This window comes from Poeciliopsis prolifica, unplaced genomic scaffold, assembly GCF_027474105.1.
Source record: "Poeciliopsis prolifica strain line A6 unplaced genomic scaffold, Auburn_PproV2 SCAFFOLD003, whole genome shotgun sequence".
In the NCBI taxonomy this organism is placed as follows: Eukaryota; Metazoa; Chordata; class Actinopteri; order Cyprinodontiformes; family Poeciliidae; genus Poeciliopsis; species Poeciliopsis prolifica.
Window position 1 is genome coordinate 15,087,937 of NW_026562378.1, and position 20,737 is coordinate 15,108,673.

A 20,737-nucleotide genomic window follows, 5' to 3' on the forward strand; every position below is an offset into this window, starting at 1 on the left:
TCCTGTGTATAAGCTAAACATGTCTGTTTAAAAGTTTTTTTTTCTTCAGCTACAGTGAAAAAGAAACTTTTAATAGGCCTTGTTACCAAACAAAACACTGCTTCTCTTTGACCTTAAATAGACCGTTCTGTGCACCAATGAGATGTGGAAATTTCTTTTTTTTTTTTTTTGCAGTACCTGATCAGTCCTCCACTGCCATATCAACTAGTTATCTGAGAACCAAGCCCCAGGGTGTTTTACAGACAGCCGCGGGCTCCAGAGCTTCTTCAGCATCTCCAAATACTGGAAGAACAAGCATTGCAAACTTGGACAGAATGGAGAGAAGTGTATGGTTTATTTACATTACTGTAATCTATCTTATGCCAGAGGAAAAAGACTTTGCTAAAATAACTAAGGTTCTCTTTGTGCTCTCAAAACAGCTGTGGCCCTAGAGGCATGTACTTCAGAAACCCTGTTAGGATGCTCAATTGTAAAAACACCCAGAATGTAGTTCCTTAAAAATCTGTTCTGTATAATCTGAGGGCTGGATTAGTGTCACTTTTTCACCACTTAACCCACCCCTTAAAAAGCTCTGTTGGAATAAAATGTGGAATTGTTGAATACTTTAAAATGTTCAAACTACTTCAGAAACATTTTTCAGATAAAAGAGAGAACACTGTAGAGAAAATTGTTGTCATGTTATTTCAATTTGGAACAATGTTAAGCCAAGTAGTAATATCAAACATCAACTTGCCTGCTTGCAACCAATGTTTTCCATCTTAACATTACTTAGAATTCAAGATTAATATTTTTCAGTCATCTTTACACATAGTATCCCTGTTTAAATCTAAACCACAGTTGTATGCTGTCTATTTCTACACCCGGAGTTTAAGGGAGATCGATCACATCCAACTTCTGTTACTTCAAGATCGGGTTTAGAGATTTATGTTGTTATTCTGGTAGTTAACAGACACGGTGTACTTTGTGGTCAGCTTGTGAAAGTTAAGTCAGACATTGTTTGTCTGAATAATTTGGAAACCAAGACTCCCATATAGGCCAATTTTAAAATTATTTATATTTGAACTATAATATTTGCAATCCTAATAGTTTTATTATCTTAACATGCATTTTTTAATGCATAGAAATATATACAACCTAAAGAAAAATAACACTCTAGTGTTGCCTGTTGATATATTGGATACCCCAGCATATACAATGTGAGCTGCATCTAATTCAAGCTAACATGGATATTTTAAACATGCAGAAAACTCTTGAGGCGTTGTACATATCAAAAACCATATTTTCCATTACGACAACATTTAAGTGCTGCTGAAATGTTATCAAGTCTCATTGTATGCCATGTATGCCAGGGAAGCTTTCCAGGAATAAAGAATAACTCAGTCTGGCCTGTCGGATAGTTGGAGTAGCTAATATCAGCAGACTTCACTCTGTCCATTTGGTAATTCATCTGATAAGTGTTTCCCTTCTTGTGGGCACACATTGATTCTGTGTAGTGAGCAAAAAATACTGTCCAACATGCATTGGACAGTATTCCATGTTGGACATATCTAAAATGCTTTTAGATATGTCACCATATGTGGCAAATTAAGAAATAAGGTAGCAGAATCTTAAGTTTCAATCCAAACAATGTGTTCTTCAATATGCACAAAGACTCCTTTCTTCTTTATCTAATATTCTGTATTTCAAGAATGACTTGCTGCCACCAGAAAGTCCTTCCATTTTTAAAAATGGGTCATGTGACCATGTCTATTAGAGTTATAAGTAGTGTTCCGAGCACTTTGTAGATTAGTAATTCTAACTACTCAGACAAACCTTCACTGTAAAACATGTCACAGAGCCTCAAACCACCCTGACCCTTTGAGAAGGGAATAACCATCTCTGGGCAGCTTTTAGTAGGCATTAAACATGTAATATGGTTAATCGCCTGCATTTTTGCATAAGGCTTTGCACAATGTAGATGTAGATCTTTGTGAATTATCTGTGTCATTAGAGTACAAAAGTGTAGAAAAATTGTGTTCTTTACCATATGTACCTTTTGATATTGTACCGTAGGTGTCTCCATCATGTAGACTGAATCAAAAGGAGTCCACTGAGAGCCAACACATTACCATGTTTGGTGAGCATTTCTCCCAGGGTCAACAGTCCCTTACTATGGTAAAAGGTAAATCTGAGTATATATAAAATTGTTTTTTTATTGTGTGAACATTTTTAAACAATTTTGAGTGCCCTTGTTCTGCTATTTCATTTATCAAAATCTCTGTTTCTTTTCTTTTTTTCTTTGTGAGCGTTGTTGTGTACTAACCACTCAGGATACAATAAAGTTTGCAACACAAAAATGGGGAGAATGTAGATCTGTCAGGGCACAGTAGGTTGTCAGTAAAATGAAAAAAATAAGAAACAATCATGAAAGGTTTCACATGGTCCTTGAAAAATATGCATACTCAAAGAGAAAAGGAAATAGTTACTGATATCACTGATGTTGGATTTGCTGATGCTTTAATTTATTTATCCTTAGTAATTTATCCAGAGTCTCAAATTAATGTCTTCTTACCTTTCCCCACAATACAACAAAAGCAAAACAACTTTCTCTGAGAAAATGTGAAACTGGCTAAAGTTTGATAGCAAGACTTAACAAAAGCAAGCCTTTGTATTTGATTATAGGTTAACTTTGGTGTTTAGTTAACTTTTTCAAATATTTAAACAGGTAGTAAAATACAGTATCTTTATTATTTTGTGGCAGCATTTTTTGCTGTAGTCACTGTCTTAAGTGTTCTCTGTACTTCACAACATAAGACTTGATTTGACTTGCCAAAGAGCTCCAGTTTTTATTGGAGCTCCAGTCATTTTCATTTAAAGAGTACATATACCCCAGAAACTTTGGGCCTTCTCAACATGCATAATAGCAGATGGCATGTATGTTCTTGTAAGTGGTAAAGCCATTGTAGATCTTCTTCAGTGCTACTCATTATGGATCAGAACGCATGAGATGATTTCATAGCTTGACTTTGCCATTTAGCTGGGCTCTTTTCTACCATTTGGACTATCGACCCAACATTACATTTAGTCTTGCTTTTAGTAACAGGATCATGTTTTATGCTATAGCTGTCTAAGATCTTTTTGTAGCCCTTAATAGATCTTTTGAGCTCTCTCTGGTTCATGTCCAGGATGGTGCAAACAACAGAAAATATCTAGCAGCACATTTGTTTCTTTTAAAATGGCTCCGTAGCTAATAAAATGCTTAATGGCAAATGTGATAGTACTCAAGGTTAAATACTGAGTTTAAAACCTGACTGTGATAGAATTATTCATCGTTTCTTTTGGGGAGCTTTTGCATCTCTAGCCAGAAACTATACTGAGACTGATGGTTCCTAACTTTTTTGGCAACTTTCTTTAGAAGCACACTATAAGAAGTAAAAAAAAAAAAAAGAGAACCCAATAAGGATTGCAGAACTACTGTACACATTTCTCTTTTTATACAAACTGATCTTAAATTTTATTGCACTGGGAATGCAAAAAGAGAAAACATTGATAAAAATGATATAAATGTCCATATGTTGGATTTTATTTTGTGATTTTCTTAATATATGAAAAAAAATCCAGTCATAAACTGCATTGGGATAATAATGCATTTCTGACTTATCAGCATCACTTTTAACATTTATTAAACATAAACAACTGCAGCTTGCAATACAAACAAAATGGCTAGGCTAAGCTAGTTGCCAAAGGTATACATAATGGGCTCAGACACAGAGAGGCAAGGCTAGCCCAGTTAATGGCTTTAGTACATTTTTATACAATGCAAACACACTTTCACATGGACAAAACACCATATTTTTTTATTCCATAAGAACATGCTGTATGCATCCTCTTTATTAAAAAATTCTTTCCATACAGCTTAATCACCTCTCAAGTGTACTGGGAATGTACATTTTCTTTACCATTTTTAAATATCTATATGCCAGCTTTTGTTCCTCTAAGCATTATATAAAATATTTGACTTCAATACAAAAGCCCATAGTATAATTGCTAAACTTAAGATAAATAAAAAACTGCATAGAAGGTATTGACAGTTTCAATTAGTACTAATGATACCAACAAGTGTCTCTATATTTAAATATATAGTAAAACTGTGGACTGGTCCTTGAAAAAGAAAATATGAGCATAAACTCATTCCCTGTCATTGTTGGAGCGCGCATGTACACCCTTGACATATCTACAGTAATAGGATGAATGTAAAAATATTAGAAGAAAGTGTCACTGACTTTGCCACTGCGAGGAATCTAGATAACTTTGGCTCATTACATGGCATCTCCTGTGGCAGAGAATGTTTCTAAGAAAATGATTCAGCTTCTTCCAAGCTCTGTGCCCTTTCAGAAGTATTACTTATAGGGCAACAAAAAATAAGCCCTGTTTCTGCAGACTATGAAGTCTCTCGAGCATCCAATAACAGCCTTTATGATTGGTAATACACTATCCTTTCAGCACGACTGAATGCAAAATCTGGCTGATTAAAATTCCTTAATTCAGCCGAACATAATGCAGCTGGATATATTCTTTTTGCAATGAATGAATGTAAGAAGCTCAGTTGCCGAAATGCCTTCATTATTAGGAATTTTCACGGTGCATAATCAGTTCACAGAAATGCTTCTGGCAAGCTTTAATAACATTGTTGTTTGAATCTATTGTTATAAACCATTTTCTGATGTTCAAATTATTATTTGTAGGAGAATCTTGCAAATTACAACCCCACCCGCCCAAACAAAGGGTGTTTGGTAAGCAGGGATCTAAGAAGTTACGGATCCTGAGTGCTGGAAGAGAGAGGGTATCATCAGGTAAATTATATAGACATATCAACCCATTGTATTGTGTTTTTATTTGGTTAAGAATTAACTTTTTGCTTATATCACCCAGATGCTGAATTTGGTGGTAAAAGTAGGGATAATAGCCCTTTTACATCCAGCCAGCAGCTTCAAACTCAAGAACAAAAGTCACCCGACGTAATGATGGGTAAGGTAAAATTAATAATGATGTGAATTTTAAGACAAAGCAAAAGTCACAGTATCATAATAAGACAGTGAGGGATGAGAACATAAAACAAAAAAAAAATATATATATATGCAAGTTGGATTGTTTTGCATCTTCTGATTTTCCTACACAGCTACTTTATACTTGAGAAAAATAGTCAGTCCCACTCTTTAGATAATTCATAAATTAGATCACTTCAAAATATTGCATGAATTTTAATGCTTCTATGCTGCATATGTGCTTTTGTTCCCCCTTTTAAATTTTACATAACCCACATCAGGGCCACTTGCATGACCCTCCTCTCTCCAACCTGTGCTCTCTTCCCCACCGCCATCCCCCCACGTAACCCTCATGCGCACACACCCACACTCCCATTGTCCTTGCAAAATGAGTGCATGTGTTCTGAGAGCTCATTTATGGAGGTTTCTCCACAAGCAGTAAGCTCCTTTGGTGCAGCCCTGCCCACAGATGGAAAGTAGTTAGTTCATTAATGGTAATGTGGCACATTAAATAAAAGTCAGAGGGACATCTCCTGGGCCCAGGGTTTGCCACACAGTGGGCAATTAGAGGAAGTGATTATACTGTCGAGAGGTTCAAATGTGCTCACTCATTCAGATTTAGGTGCCTCTGTCTTTTAACTGAGGTTTATCTTGGAGAATAAAGATTCATCGTGTCTTATTTGCACTTACACATTGAAGAAACTTTCATTTAAGCTTGTAAAAGCTTTTTTCACCTTGATTATGCGTATAGTGCCTTCCAAAGGTATTCATATTCCTTGATCTTGTTTACTCTACATCCACAAGCTTCTGGGTAATTTTTTATGATTTTATGTGATAGGCGAATGCAGAGTAGTGTATTTTTTATAAATCCTAATTAAATACTTCTATTTACAGAGGGTCTTTAGCCCTCTGTACTTGGACACCCAGCAGTCAAACTCAAGACAACCAACTGTGAAGAGCCACTTAGTGAGGCCTAATACATACTCAGCACACACCATAGCTGTAGTCTGATTTATATTTACATAGTTACCTCATTCAGAGATTTCTACAACAAATACATGGAAGGAATTTAACATATCATGGCCACAAATGCCAGGAATGGAGGTAGACTTTTCCAGGCAGAGAAATTAATTACAACTATGAATACTAGTATCCAAGATTGCTAAGTGACTACTATCAATAAGAATAGCATCACACCATCTTGAAGGGGATGTGCTGTTCATAGAGAAATTACTCATCAAAAACAGCTAAGGAGTAAATTTACTTGAATGCAGGATAAATGTGTGCTTATAATTCTAGATGAGCGGAGCTGCAGCCCTGCCAGTGCAAGTATGGAAACCACCCCCACACCAGCGGAGTTTCAACTTCGATCAGGTTTGTCTTTTGACCCGGAGGTCTGGAACAGCCAGGAGAGTAATGAGGGGTCCGAGCCCCAGCTCACTTTGCAGAAGGAGGTGTTCACTTTCTCATCCCAGCCCCACTCACCCAAGCGAGGGCAAAGCCAGGGTGACCAGGAGAAGATGGATCTGGGAGACGGTCAGGTCCAGAGGACTGGTGGGGGGCGGCGGCAAGCGCAGCCTGAAGATGACTTTATTGGCAGTGAAAGTGATGAGGTACGTTCGTTTCTTGTGAGCCACAGAATCACAAAGGTTTGATGTGCTTTCTATAATACCAGATAACTAATTACAAGCAGAAGAACATCTGCTTTATGTCACAGAAAATACTATTTTTGACAGCAGTGCAGTAGATTTTAAAGCTGCTCTTGCCATTTTTTGCCATGCAACATAGTTTAATTTTTTCTTGCACAAGTGACCCGCATTAAGTCCAACAATATGTTTAAAGTTAAATTTAGTTTACTTTGATTAAATTTAAGACATTGACATCATCAATTGTAAGAATCGGAATTAAATGTGTGTTTATCTTTTGAAGTGAAGAGTTTACTGTTGCACATTTCAGTTCAAAAGTCAAAGTTGTTCATCATATTATATATTAATCACTCTGCTATTTGTATTAAAGAGCAGGATTTTTTATGCTAAGCAGGGAAATTAAAACTGTAGAAATAAAATTATGAAGATCTATCTTCAAAGAAATGCTAATTGCTTTTACTTATTTAAAACTTGGTAATAAGTCTAATAATTCACAGTTAAGAACCTTTTTGTTGTGCAGCTGGTCTTTGTCATGACAATACAGTAGCTGGTTTACCCACACAGAAAGGTTCTAGAGCACATGCATACACCAGAAATCAGGCACTCACAGTCTTTGCTAAACCTTTAGTAAGACATTTTAATACTTCAAAATAACTGAATCTTTTATACTGACCATTTTGAACTGCAGGTATAACATTTTTTCCATAAAATGTTTTACTGAACTGACATTTACTTTTAGAATTTCCTTTCTAGTCAGATTTGAGAAGGTTTTTACACTGCCTTGCAAAAGTATTTATTCCCTTTTATTTTTTTCCAGTTTGTCACATTAAAACCACAAGTTTTAATGTATGTATGGGGATTTTACATAATAGTTCAATACAAATTAATGTATACAGTAATTTTGAGATGGGAAGAAAACTATACATGTTCTCAAAATGTACAAATAAACATTTGAAATATTTATATTAAGCTCCCCTGAGTAAATCATTTATGGATTGATTTTTTACTAGCTGCAAGCCTTTTGAGATTTTTCTTTTCCAAACGTGCTTATTTTTTTCCTATTTCTCTTTGCAAAATAGCTCAAGTTGAGTCAGAATAAATAGAGTATACAGTTGGAAGTCTTGCCACAGACTCTAAATTTGATTTAGGACTGGAAGTTTCTGGGTTCATTCTAACACGTGCATGTGATTTGATCTAAGATGGTTGTTTTGTGAGATGGTGTTACGAAGATTAAAATATGCACCAAATGAACTCTGCTAACTTATTAGTTGATTTCAGAAGGCAATTAACACAGTTGGATTAGATTTCATTTAGGGGTATTTGAGTTAAGAGAAGCATTACTTTCTGTTGATTTATTACAAATAATCTAATATTGTGTCTTGCCTTACCTTTAATTATTTCTGAAAAATATTAATGGGAAATTAATGCTTTGGCAAGGCACTGTACTGTATATCTAATACCCCTGCATCTAGGTGGAAGTGGCCAGTCCTCCTCAGAGTTACATGTATATATAAATATATATATATAATGGAAAGCAAGCTAAAGGTATAAATGCAAAGAAAGAGATCAGTATAAGTGTTTTCTTTGTATGCGGGGAAGAATCACGTGGTATACTCATGCGCAAACTCATTTTGCACACCCACATACCCTCTCACAAACACACTTACGCACCCACATGGAGACAGGTTGTTAGAGGAAAGCATCTTTCTCTCTATGCAATCAAATGATCATGTAGCCTCTTCGTTGAATCTGTCTGAACACTTCAAAAGAAAAAGAGCACTTCAAAAGAAACAAACACCGCTGTATGAGTGGACACCCTGAGGTTTTCAAAATACAGTATCGTGTTTTGTATGTAATTGTTTTTATCTGCTGCTGTTTTTGTATTGTTGATGCATTTATTATTGCAGAAAACATGCCATAAACATCTAGAAAAACACGGACAATGCCTCCGAAATCCTAACCGATTTAGAAAGTCACTGCTACTTCATCAATCATTGTAAAACTTTGTGTCAGGTATTGTAATTTTCCACAAGATCATTTAAACACATTTGTGCTCTGTGATGATCATTAGCACAATAAAAAAATGTATTAATACTTCCCAATAAAATTAGACAAACTAAGTGTTTGACATTGTTTTAAGTCTGTGTTTAAATTTCAAATTTTTGTAGCTGGCAAAATATAAAACTTTACACAATTTTAATAAAATTAATGAAACCTTTCTGGATTTGGCATATTGTAACTGATAGCCTGTTTTAAGGGCTTTTGTTTGCTTCGTCAGTTAGCTTTGTTACAGACATGTAAATGAAACAGTCTTGCTTTTAATGTAACAAAGTAAAAACCCAACATTTCTCTCATGCACTCAGAAACCTTGCTATATTGGTCTAAGTACCTTTCAGTCCTACTCATCTAGTAATTCACATGCAACCTTCCTGAGCTTCACTGATGGCTACATAAGCACCTGCGAGTGAGACATAAGAGGATCTTGATAAAGTCACATAAAGGAGATTTTTTAAGACCAGTATAAGAACAACACTTACAATTCTGTGGAGCTGGTTAAAGAAAACGTTGAAGTATTTTGACAATTGTGTTTTTATTTGGTTAATAAAAAACAAATAAAAACACAATTATAAAGTTATAAATTATACAGAAGAGAATTAAATAACTATTTGGGGCTATTTTTTGCTTATAGTGATCATGATTTAGTGAAACTTGTAATAATATACACTGTAAGTAATTCAAGACAGCTCTTAAAAAACTTTAAAAAATTGCTTAGGCTGTTCTTTTAGAAAGGTGATAATACACAATATGAACATTATGTTGTTTTTGACCAATAGCCTTACATTTAGTGACTAATGTCTTAAATTTTCAGGCTAAAGATGTTCAAAGTTACTAATTTATTGATGCCAAAGCTTTTCACAAAATAAAGATTTACATTTGTAGTTAGTACTTCACACATTTCAATATAATGTGGGTATAGATGTTAACAGGACATAATATTTCACTCTGATTTTTTTCAGTTTTCACCTTGTGCATCTGATATTTTTTTGAGTTGAACATTTTTACACTAGTGTTTTTGTATGTTGCCGTTTTTAGATATTTTATTTCCTGAAGTTTGTTTTTCCTGTTTATTTTTATTTCATCTTCTACAATGCTTTAGTTTTTCTAGTCCTATTGTTTGTTTGCTATAACTTCCATTGGTATACTTTTCATTTTGTCTCTATCAGTCAGTGTTATGGTGCAGTTCTAATAAAATGTATTTACTCTTGTTATCCTGCTTTCTGGGTTCCTGAACTTTCTGTTGTTACATGCATTAGGTTTTCTGGTACTTCGGTCCTGTTAGTTTGGAGGAGATATAAGGCAGCTGATAATGCTTATTTTGACTTCCAGCAGTGATCTCAGCTTGTTAGTCCTGGGTTTTGGTCATCAACTTTTCACATTTTCTTTGAAAAGAAAAATTGTTTGTTTCATAACAAGAACAGGCATAAAAGTTTAACACAATCATAAATGCTCACATTTCAAAACCATAAGAGGTGAGTACTTGAAACTGCATAAATAGAAAAATAAGACACCTTTTACTATATCTTCCAATAAACACCGCTTCTGGAAAAGATTGTTCTCTAACTAAACTTGATTTCTAATCATCAAAAAGCCAACTAAAGCCTACGCTTGACTAACACGTTTTACCCGCAGCTATGTATTTTCATAGGAATCCACACACTGTCAACAACATTAACTGAGACAAATATTCTTTCCTGTAATACTGCAAGTAACTGTGTTGCTACCCTGTCAACATTATTAAGCTGTACGTTTATCCATCCAACAAAGGTCAGCCTGATTTTGATTTTTATTCATTTATCGGTTGCTTTTTTCTGAACTTGGAGCATTATTATCTTTCAAAGTGTTGCATCAGATTCATGCAACTCTCTTGAGTAGACATTGGTTTTTAAACAGAGAGAAATATTAAAAGCAGAACAAAGCAACAAACTTTCAGCATATGAAACACTTTGAAATATATCAGAAACAATGGGCCAAGGTAAAGTTTGTTATAATTTCAGCGGAAAGCAGTTGTTTTGATGTAAAAATACCTCAAACAATGGACAGCGGAGCAGCTCAGTAAAGCTCATTCATGTTTGCAGACACGCCCATATCTGGCCTTTCAATAATACATGTATTTCATTGTTTATTCACCTGAACTTATGAAAATGATAAAGCAAAGAAAGAGAGTAGAGAAAATAATATGTGGAACCACTGAGCGTCAAACCTCCAGGGGCTTATGATAACATTTCACCCTAAACAATCCTAAGAGATGAAGGACAATCGAAGGAAGCGGTACAGTGCTGAAGTTACACTAGGAAGACTTAATTTGAGAAAAATAATGCCTATACAATGAGAGTAATAAATGTGCATATGCTAGCAATCTGTCTAAATGCATGCAATAGCTGTGACTCCCTGTTTTCTGAAGAACTTACAGAGGCTGGAGAGAAAAATAAGAGGACACATAATTAGAGAAACATTGGTTTTAGGCTGGGAATTTTCAGTATCCCTGAAAACATGGTTTATTAAAATATAAATAGAATTTGATGCATCTATTCATCAAGTTAGGATATTAAATCAATGTCAGTTTGTAACCAATAGTGCAGAATAACACTAAATTAATGCTCCACAGAAAATCTATGCTTTCGATATGAAACATTCATGCAGTGTAAGCTTGAACAGTGTGCCTCATGTGTGTAGCTTGCTCCTTCGAGAACGACGGAAGCTGTTGTCAGCTTTGTCTCACAACCCTGGCAATAGATTTTTTTTGTGGCGACCCAGTTGTACATTGAGAAAAAACTGTCAATAGAAGGGAGAGAAATTTTTCATAACCCTTTCTGCATAATTACTGAGGGTTTGTCCAAATAAAGCATCTGTATTTAACATTTTTTGGCCTAGAATGAGTTAAAGAGTATCTTGTCATGGGTTTGCTAACCTGTGTTGCTACATATGTGAATAAACAATACATGCTGGACTTCAGTGTACGGTTGTACAGTGGTCAATGGATGCAGATAAAAGTTTTTGAGAAAATTTATGTCAGAGTTTTAATATCCTTTTCTTATGCTGTGAAAGTGGGTCACATTTTGAGTTCTGTGCTGTTAATTCATCTACCATCCCCCAGTATAGGAGCAAATCTCAAACTTTTTAGCATCATGCATCTTTGAAGCTTGCTGGGATAACTTTTGGTATTCAAAATTGTGGTTTTTATGAGTTTTTGTTCAGTGCAGAAAAGAACCATGCATTGCCTTTATAACATCCAGTGTCCTATATTACACAAGTTGCACAGATCTATTGCTAGAGTCTTGAGAGCTAACTCTAAATCTCATAGTTTCGCAGATTAGCACATTTTAGTCTTTTGAAATATGACATCAGCTGAAAACAATTTTTAAAATGAGATTGTAATTGTATTTTTTTTTTTTGCCTATTAATGAGCGCAGATTTTATTGAAAAGTTTGAAACACTGAATGAGCTTTGTGAAATTAATTGTCATTTATTGAATATGAATCCTCTAATTAGTGTAAAACCCATGTACATCTTGTGCTTATTGTTGACAGAGAGAGAGCTACCGTTAACAAGAGTGGTTATTGGAGTTATGCAGTTGTGAGGGCTTCTCAGCTGATTGCTTATTAACTGAAAAGGGTCATAACTTTTGGATTGTAGGCAGTTAAAGCTAGTCTCTCTGGTTTAGAGATTTTCCGGACCCGTTAGATGGAGAGCTGGTCAGTAGTCAGTCCATTGGGAGTTGTGAGGTTTAGGGCAGAGCTGGCTATTGCACAATAACAGTTACCACATGTACAAAACCTTATTGGTGTCAGTTGTATGTATCCAAATTAGTGGATGACTGATTCAGTCTCATAACTATCAACACATTTATATGAAAGCAATTAAACTTTTTTCTAGCATGCTGGTGTAGAAATGGAGTAGGAGTTATGCTGTACAAGGAAGAACAAAGGTGATGAGGAAGGGATGTACATGTTTGGTATGCAGCGTTTCATAAAACCCTGAATACCAAAAACCTCAGAAAATCCTATTCTCTTGCTCAATACACATATATTTCTGGTTCTTCAAAAATAAAAATTTTGTGAATTCAGATATGTAGCATTAACTGATATCATCCTATTTATGTTATTTTTCCCTGAATACAAATATTTAGATTTCCTTTATATCATAATTTTATAAATGCATTATATATTATGGATAATTATTTTTAATTCATGACTTGACTGCAATTTAGGGAACAAAAAAAAACCGAACAAACAAAAAAACTACTTCATTCTGACATACCAAAGCCATAAATGTAATATTTGCCTGACCAAAACCTTTTTTTTTTCTTTCAGGATGTGAGCTACATCAAGTTCCAAAATCAAAGTGTGTCTTATCCTTCTACACTAAGATCTACTGATACAAGCCAGCATGTGCAGCTAGAGAATCCTCTAGCTTCTGAATCTCTGCATACAAACCCAGCATCACCAAGACAAGATTTAACTAACACCTGCATGCAGTATCTATGCAGCGGGAGAGCTGAACCAGCAAGGATGGTCCCTGCACGTTGCCACTCACCCAGCAGAAGCAGGCACAAGTCTGCAAAAGCAGATCAGGTTTTGGGTGAAAATATCAGCGTTTCACTTTGTAAGAGCCTTCTCCAAGAGGTTCGCTTCAATGACTCCAAACAGCATAAGGTAGGACTCAAAGACCATCACTCACTTTACACTGTATCTCTCAAAGTAGTCTTATGGATAATATTTTCCTTTCCCTTGTTATAATTCACTGAATGGATGTAAATGAGATTCTGCACTTAGTTACCCCCATTGCGTGCTCCCATCTTTGATGCTACAATGTATAGCTGCAAAACAGTGCTTTCCAGATAATATTGTCAGCATTCACAAGGCATGCATCCTCAGTAAGATGACAATTGAATCAGGTTTGACTGTAGTAGTTCTTCAGTTAAAAACCAAACAAGTATTTTTTTTAAGTTCATTGGTCTTTTTTTATAATTTTATTTAGCTGTTCAAGCCTGAAATTTTAATAGAATAACTGAAAACAATCAAGTGAGATGGGCATTGAAGAAGCAGAAGTTACAACCTTCTTTGAGGACATTTTTCTGTCAATATATTTAACAGTCAAAACTTGAGTCTGAGCCACTGTCAGCAGAGCCTGCAGGCATCCGATCCTCTGTAAAGATGCACCGTAAACTGTTTGTCCTGCATCAAACATCATACAGAGGTGACAAAAGAACAGCTGAACGCAGAGCTGGCTCAATCAAACATCCAAATGCTGGAGGAGAGTTGTGGATGCCACAGTGGGATAAGACAGACAGCTGTTGTTTAATTTCCACAAAAGTTGATTAATGAACCAAAATAAACATAATTGCCTTTATGCGGGCTGCCTGTGTGTTGGAGAACTTCCAGTAAATTTATTATTTATGCTTAGCTGTGCTGTTAAAACTGAGTTTTGAAACCTCATAAGAAACAGTCATCATATTAAATTATTTTATGATCGTTTTACTACAGTGCTTTTCAAAAGTTTTTAGGCATCTAAAATATCTTTCCACATTTTGTCATGTTACAACCATAAACCTTTGAGTATTTCATTTGGATTGTATGTAGACCTATGTCTATTGTCCTAGTATGTTACATCCATCCATCCATCCATCCATCCATCCATCCATCCATCCATCCATCCATCCATCCATCCATCCATCCATCCATCCATCCATCCATCCATCCATCCATCCATCCATCCATCCATCCATCCATCCATTTTCTTACACCCTTGTCCTTAGTGGGGTTGGGAGGTGCTAATGCTTATCTCCAGCTAATGTTCCAGGCAGGGTACACGCTGGACAGGACGCCAGTCTATCGTAGGGCGAGTTTCTATCCTGCCAATTTAATACTTTTTAAAAGTACCTTTAGCTGCAGTTGCATTCTTCTGGGTTATGCCTCCACCAGTTCTTTACATGTAGAGACTGAAATTATTATCCTTTGTACAGTAGCTCAAGCTCAATTAGATTAGATGGTGGTGAGCTTAATGGGGCCAAGTATAAATGAGCCCTGCACTTTTCAGACTTTTATCTGTGAAAAAAGATTAACATGGTTAATTTTCCTTCCACGTCATAGCTATGCTGGCCTGGGCAATGCCTTCCTACTCAATTTTGCTCTATTCTCATTTCCCTTCATTTCTCCGTCTGTGTTTGCCCCATTGAGCTCTATTTCTCAGAATGCATTTCACCCTGACCAATCAGCAAACAGAAGGAGGAGTTATGAGCAATGACGATGAGCTTCTGTACTGTCACTGAATTGTAGTTTGCCTGTCTGCATGTTGGCCACGCTTTCAGATATTGAACTTTTAAACTTGGCGGTACGGTTGTTTACAGTGCACACAACTCAAAGCGTAGCTTCCTTCACAATTGAGCTGGCGCGTTATAAATGTAACGGCCAAATGTTAGTGACTGGGCACAATCAGATCCAATTGTTTAAATTTCAACATAGTTTACGTCCCCAGCAAGCAATCGCTTCTAAGTAGATGAAGTTTCAGACCTTCTGTACGAAGAAAAGCAGAGAACAAGGGGCTTTTACCAAGTTGCAGTTATGTACTGTGTTGTGCAGATCTGTCACATAAATTCTAGTAAAACACACTTTTGTTTCTAGTTTTAACAAAATGTGTAAAAGTATGAAGTGTATAAATACTCCTGTAAAGCTGTCTACCTGATTCTACTTCAGGACTATGATCACTCTTATTTCAGACAACTAAAGGGGTTACCAAAAATGTTTTTCAGGATTAAACTATAACAACAATTGAGGGAGTCCCTTGCTTATATCGAACACATCCAGGATCTGAAAGGAGTCAGCTGAAGTGATCTCAAGGCCTGAAGCAAGTTCTGAATCAAAGTTGTTGCTTTTTGCATGTGCACAACTCTCTGTTGAGTGATATCGCAGCATCCTTCATCAGTGCAACTGCTCACCGCTGATTTGTGGCAACTCCAGCAGGCAGCACACAGTGATGACTTTGAGTGAAGTATTGTCAGAAAAATATGACAAGGGGTGTGTGTTTCCTCTCCTGCAGCTCAAGTGTATTGACTACCATTGATTCGCTACCAAAGTCCCTTACACTTTGTCTGACAAATCAAGTTACCATAGGACTCTCCTAAATCAATAGATGCACTGTTGAAAGAGGGTTAAAGCAACAGAGCAAGTCCAGCACAACCTTAATGTCTGCCTGGCATCCCAGCTGCAGTTAAGTTTTTTACTCCTACGTTGACTGCAAAGAATACAGTACTTACAGATTCATACACTTTGAACCTTTTTGTAATTTGCCACATTACGATCACAAATGTCAATGTTTTATTGTAATACTCATAATAGACCAGCACAAAGTGGCCAATAATTGTTAAGTGGAAGGAAAATTAATGCCAAGAACCTAAAATGTCTCTGCCCTTATACGCCTAAAAAAATGCAGGTCAGGTCACTTAATTAGTAAATGAAATGCAATTGTGTCTGCTTAGGCCTCATGGGTTCGTTAGAGAGCATTAGTCAGCAAACAGCTGAGGTGCGTGGATCTGTTGACAGGATATCTATGAGTCCTCCAAAAATAAAGGATTTGTTAAAAAAAAAAAGGGAGTGTAAGGTTGTTGTAAATTAAGTATCGAAGTTTATGAAAGGGGCACAAACATCCAAGAACATGCTTGAATCAGTTAAAATCAAGTTATTTTTTTTGTTCTACATTAAAATTGCAGTGGCAGAAAACTAAAAACCCAAAAACACCATCCTCACTGTATGACATGGTAACGGCAGCATCATGCTTTGGGGATGCTGTTTTTCAAGAGGGTCAGAGAATTTAGTCAGCAGTGAAGGAAAGACTCGAGGATTTAAATGCAGAGCCATAAGAAAAGAGTTGAGAAAGTTAAGATTCATGAGGATGAGTAGTTTATGTCCCAGCCCAGTTAAGAGCCTGTAGTGGAAAGTGTTTTTCACAGACATCCTACATCAAAACCCGCGTTGTGTGTGAATTCTGTTTGGTTTTATTGGTAAGCTATACTTTGAATTTTGTTGTTGTTGTGTTACAATATGTGGAAAAGTACAAGGGGTATGTAATAAACAGGGACTGATTGTCAACTCTTTGAATTTAGTGTGTAGTTTGTAAAAAAAATAAAATGGATAGCCTCCAAATAAGTGATCTCTATCTTTTATGGGTAATGGATTTAAAGGAAGAAGAAAATGAGATGCTGAGAACTGTTGAATCGAGTAATTATGTCTCACAACTCCACGCCAGCACAAGGATGTGTGAAGATGATGATGAGGAACTCCAAATGCTGGCAAGCCTGAAAAGACAGCAGGACGAAGATGAATGTAGGGCTCCTGTTCTCAGCGCATCTCAAGTCCACCAGTGTGATGTCAGCATCAGCCTGAGCAGTGACGATGCCTCAACCTGGACCCACATCTCACAAGTATGCGCCATCACGCTCTGATACTTTCCATCAGTCCTCGTTAACTCTTTCCTAACAATCCCTGCTCGGCAGAGTGATGTAGTCATTACTAGGTTGTCCTTCTGTCTGAAATATTTCCTTTGACCCTGGTTAACCCTCACTCTTGCTAATTTCCATTTCAAGCCCCTACATATGCCATCCTGAAGTGCTAATGCATCTTCTTCTCTACAGTGCTTTCTGCATTACAGAGGATTGAGAAGATAGCACTTTTATTGGGCTTTTCTTGCTTTTAAGAGTACACTGGCATCATATCCACAGCACCCTCGGTGACTGAAAATTATTTAGGTCAGTTGAAATTATCCCCAGAAGTCTTTACAGAATTCAAAGATGGTGCAGTTTGCTCTTGGCTACTGAAGGTCATTATATTATGATCCATTAGCATATGCACAACTCTTTTATGAAGATAGAACACTGCTGGCTTCACTGTAGAATCCCCAGTGAATAAAAATCATCACAAAAGCTCAGGTTCTGGGGCTGTTAGCAACTCTATACATGCAGGTTTTCTTTAAAGTACTGGGATTCTAGCTACACATAAACAGAAGTGGTACCAAAGGGATTTTCATCTTCTGGTTTAGTTTGAGGACACACAAATATGGTCACCAATAATATATATATTTATATATATTAACAAGTTCCTGAAGCCTTTAATAGATTCAGTTTTCACTGAAAGACTGAGAGAGATTTACAGAAGTGATCTCTAGTCAGATGCATTGTTTAATAGTCTTAATATGCACAGCATGACAACAGCACCACCAACAGTATATAGGGAAAATGCTTTTAAATAAAGATAAGATGGAAACACAGCACAACACATTGTGAGAGCAGACATAGATTTGGAGGCACTGTAACGTATAAAGCCTCCAACAAAAATGAAGTGATGCATTTAGAACCAGAAGATAATCATGGAACCTTAATAGAAAAGGCAGGCACTCACAGGAAATGACAAGCCATTTCTTGTCCCTGGATGCTGTGATTTCAGTGATTCCCACTGCTGTCATTCGTGCCATTGTTGCTGGTTTCACTGCTTCAGCAGCCACTGTAAGAGCCCAGACAGAAGTTCTCCCCCGGGCGATGCTGTGTGAGGCTTGCATTACTAGCAGTCTACTTGTAGATTAAGTAGTTGTGTGAAATTAGGTGTCACATTTACATGTGGTCTCAGACTTTATAGGTAAGGGATTTTATTTTGGCAAAAAGAAGTCTTACATTGCCTTTCAAATGTATTCCATATTTTTCCTATCTTATCAGGACTCTGCTCTGTAGTTAGACTGTGAAAAAACATATTTTTCAGAAAAAGAGTAGCTCTTTTTTTTATTATTTTGAACCCACCCCCCTGTTGTCTCAATGAAACAGAGAACTAAAGAACATAAAATGCGATATGATTATGCCTAATTTTCTGTGGCATTTTTTCACAGTGCCTAGCAAAAGTTTTTGTGCTTCTTGAATATTTTTCTCATTTTCTCTGAAGCAGATTGATAGAAGTCAGCTCTGTTGTGTAATAAGATCTCAGATTCAATATTTTGAAACCACCAGGCTGCCTCAATTAGAGTGAGAGAAGTTGAAGTTAGAAATAACGATGCATAACCTTCAGTGGATTTATTTACAGCAACTTGCTAGAGTGATAAGTAGTAGTGAACAATTGTAAGATGGAAGAAAACTGTTTCTTAAAATGTCATTTGCATTTGTGTTCAGTGCACACTGATTCAATACTTTTACCACAACTACATCTAGAAGGTGTTGAGGTCTTTGCTATCTTTGTACTTTCAGTATGAGACTAAAAGTATATCTTTTAATTTCAGACATAACTGAGACTAAAATATAATGATGTTTTTTAGTCTCAGTATGCTTGTATGTGTAGTGTTGTTGACCTGCTGGAAAGAAAAATTGAATCCCAATCTTAAGTCTTTTGAAACTTGTATTCTTCCAAGATTGCCCTGTGCTTACCTCCATCCGTCTTCCCATAATTTCTAAATAATTGTCCCTTTCCTTGCCAAAGAAATAATCTAAGAGTGTCCCAGTCATGTGGGGCTCTTGTGTTCAGGGTGATGTGCAATGTTAATTTTTTGCCACATATTGCATTTTTAATTTATGTCAATAAGATTTAAGTTTGGTCTCATCTGACCAATAAATTCCTCTTGTAAGATGTTTTCTACCTTCCAAACATTGCTTGTAGCAAAATGCAAATGGGACTACTTATGAGCTTCTTTCTATTCTGGTTTTGTTGTTACACTGGTCCAAAATGACCAGACTCTTGTGTCCACAGCTAACAGTTGACAGATTCTCCCACTTGAGTGGCAGATCTCTACAGCTGCTCCAGAGTTATGGGCCTTGTGGTTGCTGATTTCTCTGTTTAATGATTTCCTTCCCAGTGCTGTTAAGTTTAGGTGGATGTCTGGATAACTTTGCAATTCTGCCACAGCCTGCCCATTTCTAAATTATAGACAACATAGTGCTCTGTGACATGAAACATGCGTGGCTTATTTCAAACCCTGCTTTAAGCTGTTCTATAATTTTCTCCCTGGATTGTCTGTTGTGCTCATTGGTTTTAATGATGTTTTCTTTTAGTAACGTTCTCTAACCTACCTCAAAGGCCTTCACAAAAAGCTGGATTTATACTGTCACAAACAGAACCCCAAAAATGTCCAAATGCCAAAGAAATGTTTTTTTTTTTTTTTGGTTTGTTTATTTTTTTTTTTTCAAAAATGTATCTGTTTTTTCTTTCCTGCACCAAAAACATTTGCCAAGTTGACTATGACAGTTGCTGTGAAGAATTTAAATGGTTAAGACACACGACTAGACTCCGGTATTTTAAATGCCACAAAAGCGTTTGTAGAGAGCTTCATCCAGTCGCCTCATCAAAAGAGCTTTCTTACATGTCAGTGTTGACTAAACAGCTCATGACAAGCCTGCAACTTGCACGATGATAAAAGCTCAACAATCACCAACAACACAGAGTGCCCTGACAATCTTCCCCAACAAATGGGGCATTCCTTTGTTTGTTGTAAAAACGCCTTTCTGACCGATCCTAGCACGACTCAAGACGGACTTACTTCGGCTCCATTTTGCAGTTGCTAGGGTGAGGTCATTTTTTTATGTTTATGGCGAGCTACCTGTGACATAGCAACAGTGATGACATCAGCGTCTTTTAAAAAAGTTCAGTTTTTTTTTTTTTACCTAAAATACTTGGATCAGCTTGACAGAATAAAAGAAGAGGAAGCTCTGAAACAGCTTGGCACAGCACTTTTCCTATAGCAGGTCACATGCTCCCACAAACATTTTCTCATCATTGGGAGGAATAGATAAGAGATTCCAGTGTTCAGATACAACACTATGTGGATAAAAGCACTTAAAATAGAGGCTATGCAGCCTAACCCTAATGTAACCTTTGTGTTGAAAAAGTCCAATTTACTGCTAACTTGTTAACACAATGGTCTCATTACTTATACTTCACGTTGGTTAAAAGGTTTATGAAAACTTACATTTCTTATATAAACATTAATGTAAAAATTAAACCTATACATCCATTAGTGGTATGTGATTTATCTTTTAAGAGA

General features: G+C 36.3%; 1 protein-coding gene across 4 annotated transcripts in view; it reads left to right on the top strand.

Moving 5' to 3' along the window:
• cfap20dc (CFAP20 domain containing) overlaps window positions 1-20,737 on the top strand; it is a 39,601-nt gene that overhangs the window by 6,846 nt on the left and 12,018 nt on the right. For all 4 annotated transcript variants that reach the window (XR_008604871.1, XR_008604872.1, XM_055021281.1 and 1 more), the window contains 7 exons: window positions 175-326; window positions 2,053-2,161; window positions 4,725-4,832; window positions 4,912-5,007; window positions 6,324-6,637; window positions 13,042-13,383; window positions 16,908-17,147. Coding sequence is in view for 2 of the 4 variants with exons in the window: in XM_055021281.1 (XP_054877256.1) it covers window positions 175-326; window positions 2,053-2,161; window positions 4,725-4,832; window positions 4,912-5,007; window positions 6,324-6,637; window positions 13,042-13,383; window positions 16,908-17,147 (1,361 nt within the window). In the remaining 2 variants the exon portion in view is untranslated. The remainder of the gene's footprint in view (window positions 1-174; window positions 327-2,052; window positions 2,162-4,724; window positions 4,833-4,911; window positions 5,008-6,323; window positions 6,638-13,041; window positions 13,384-16,907; window positions 17,148-20,737) is intronic.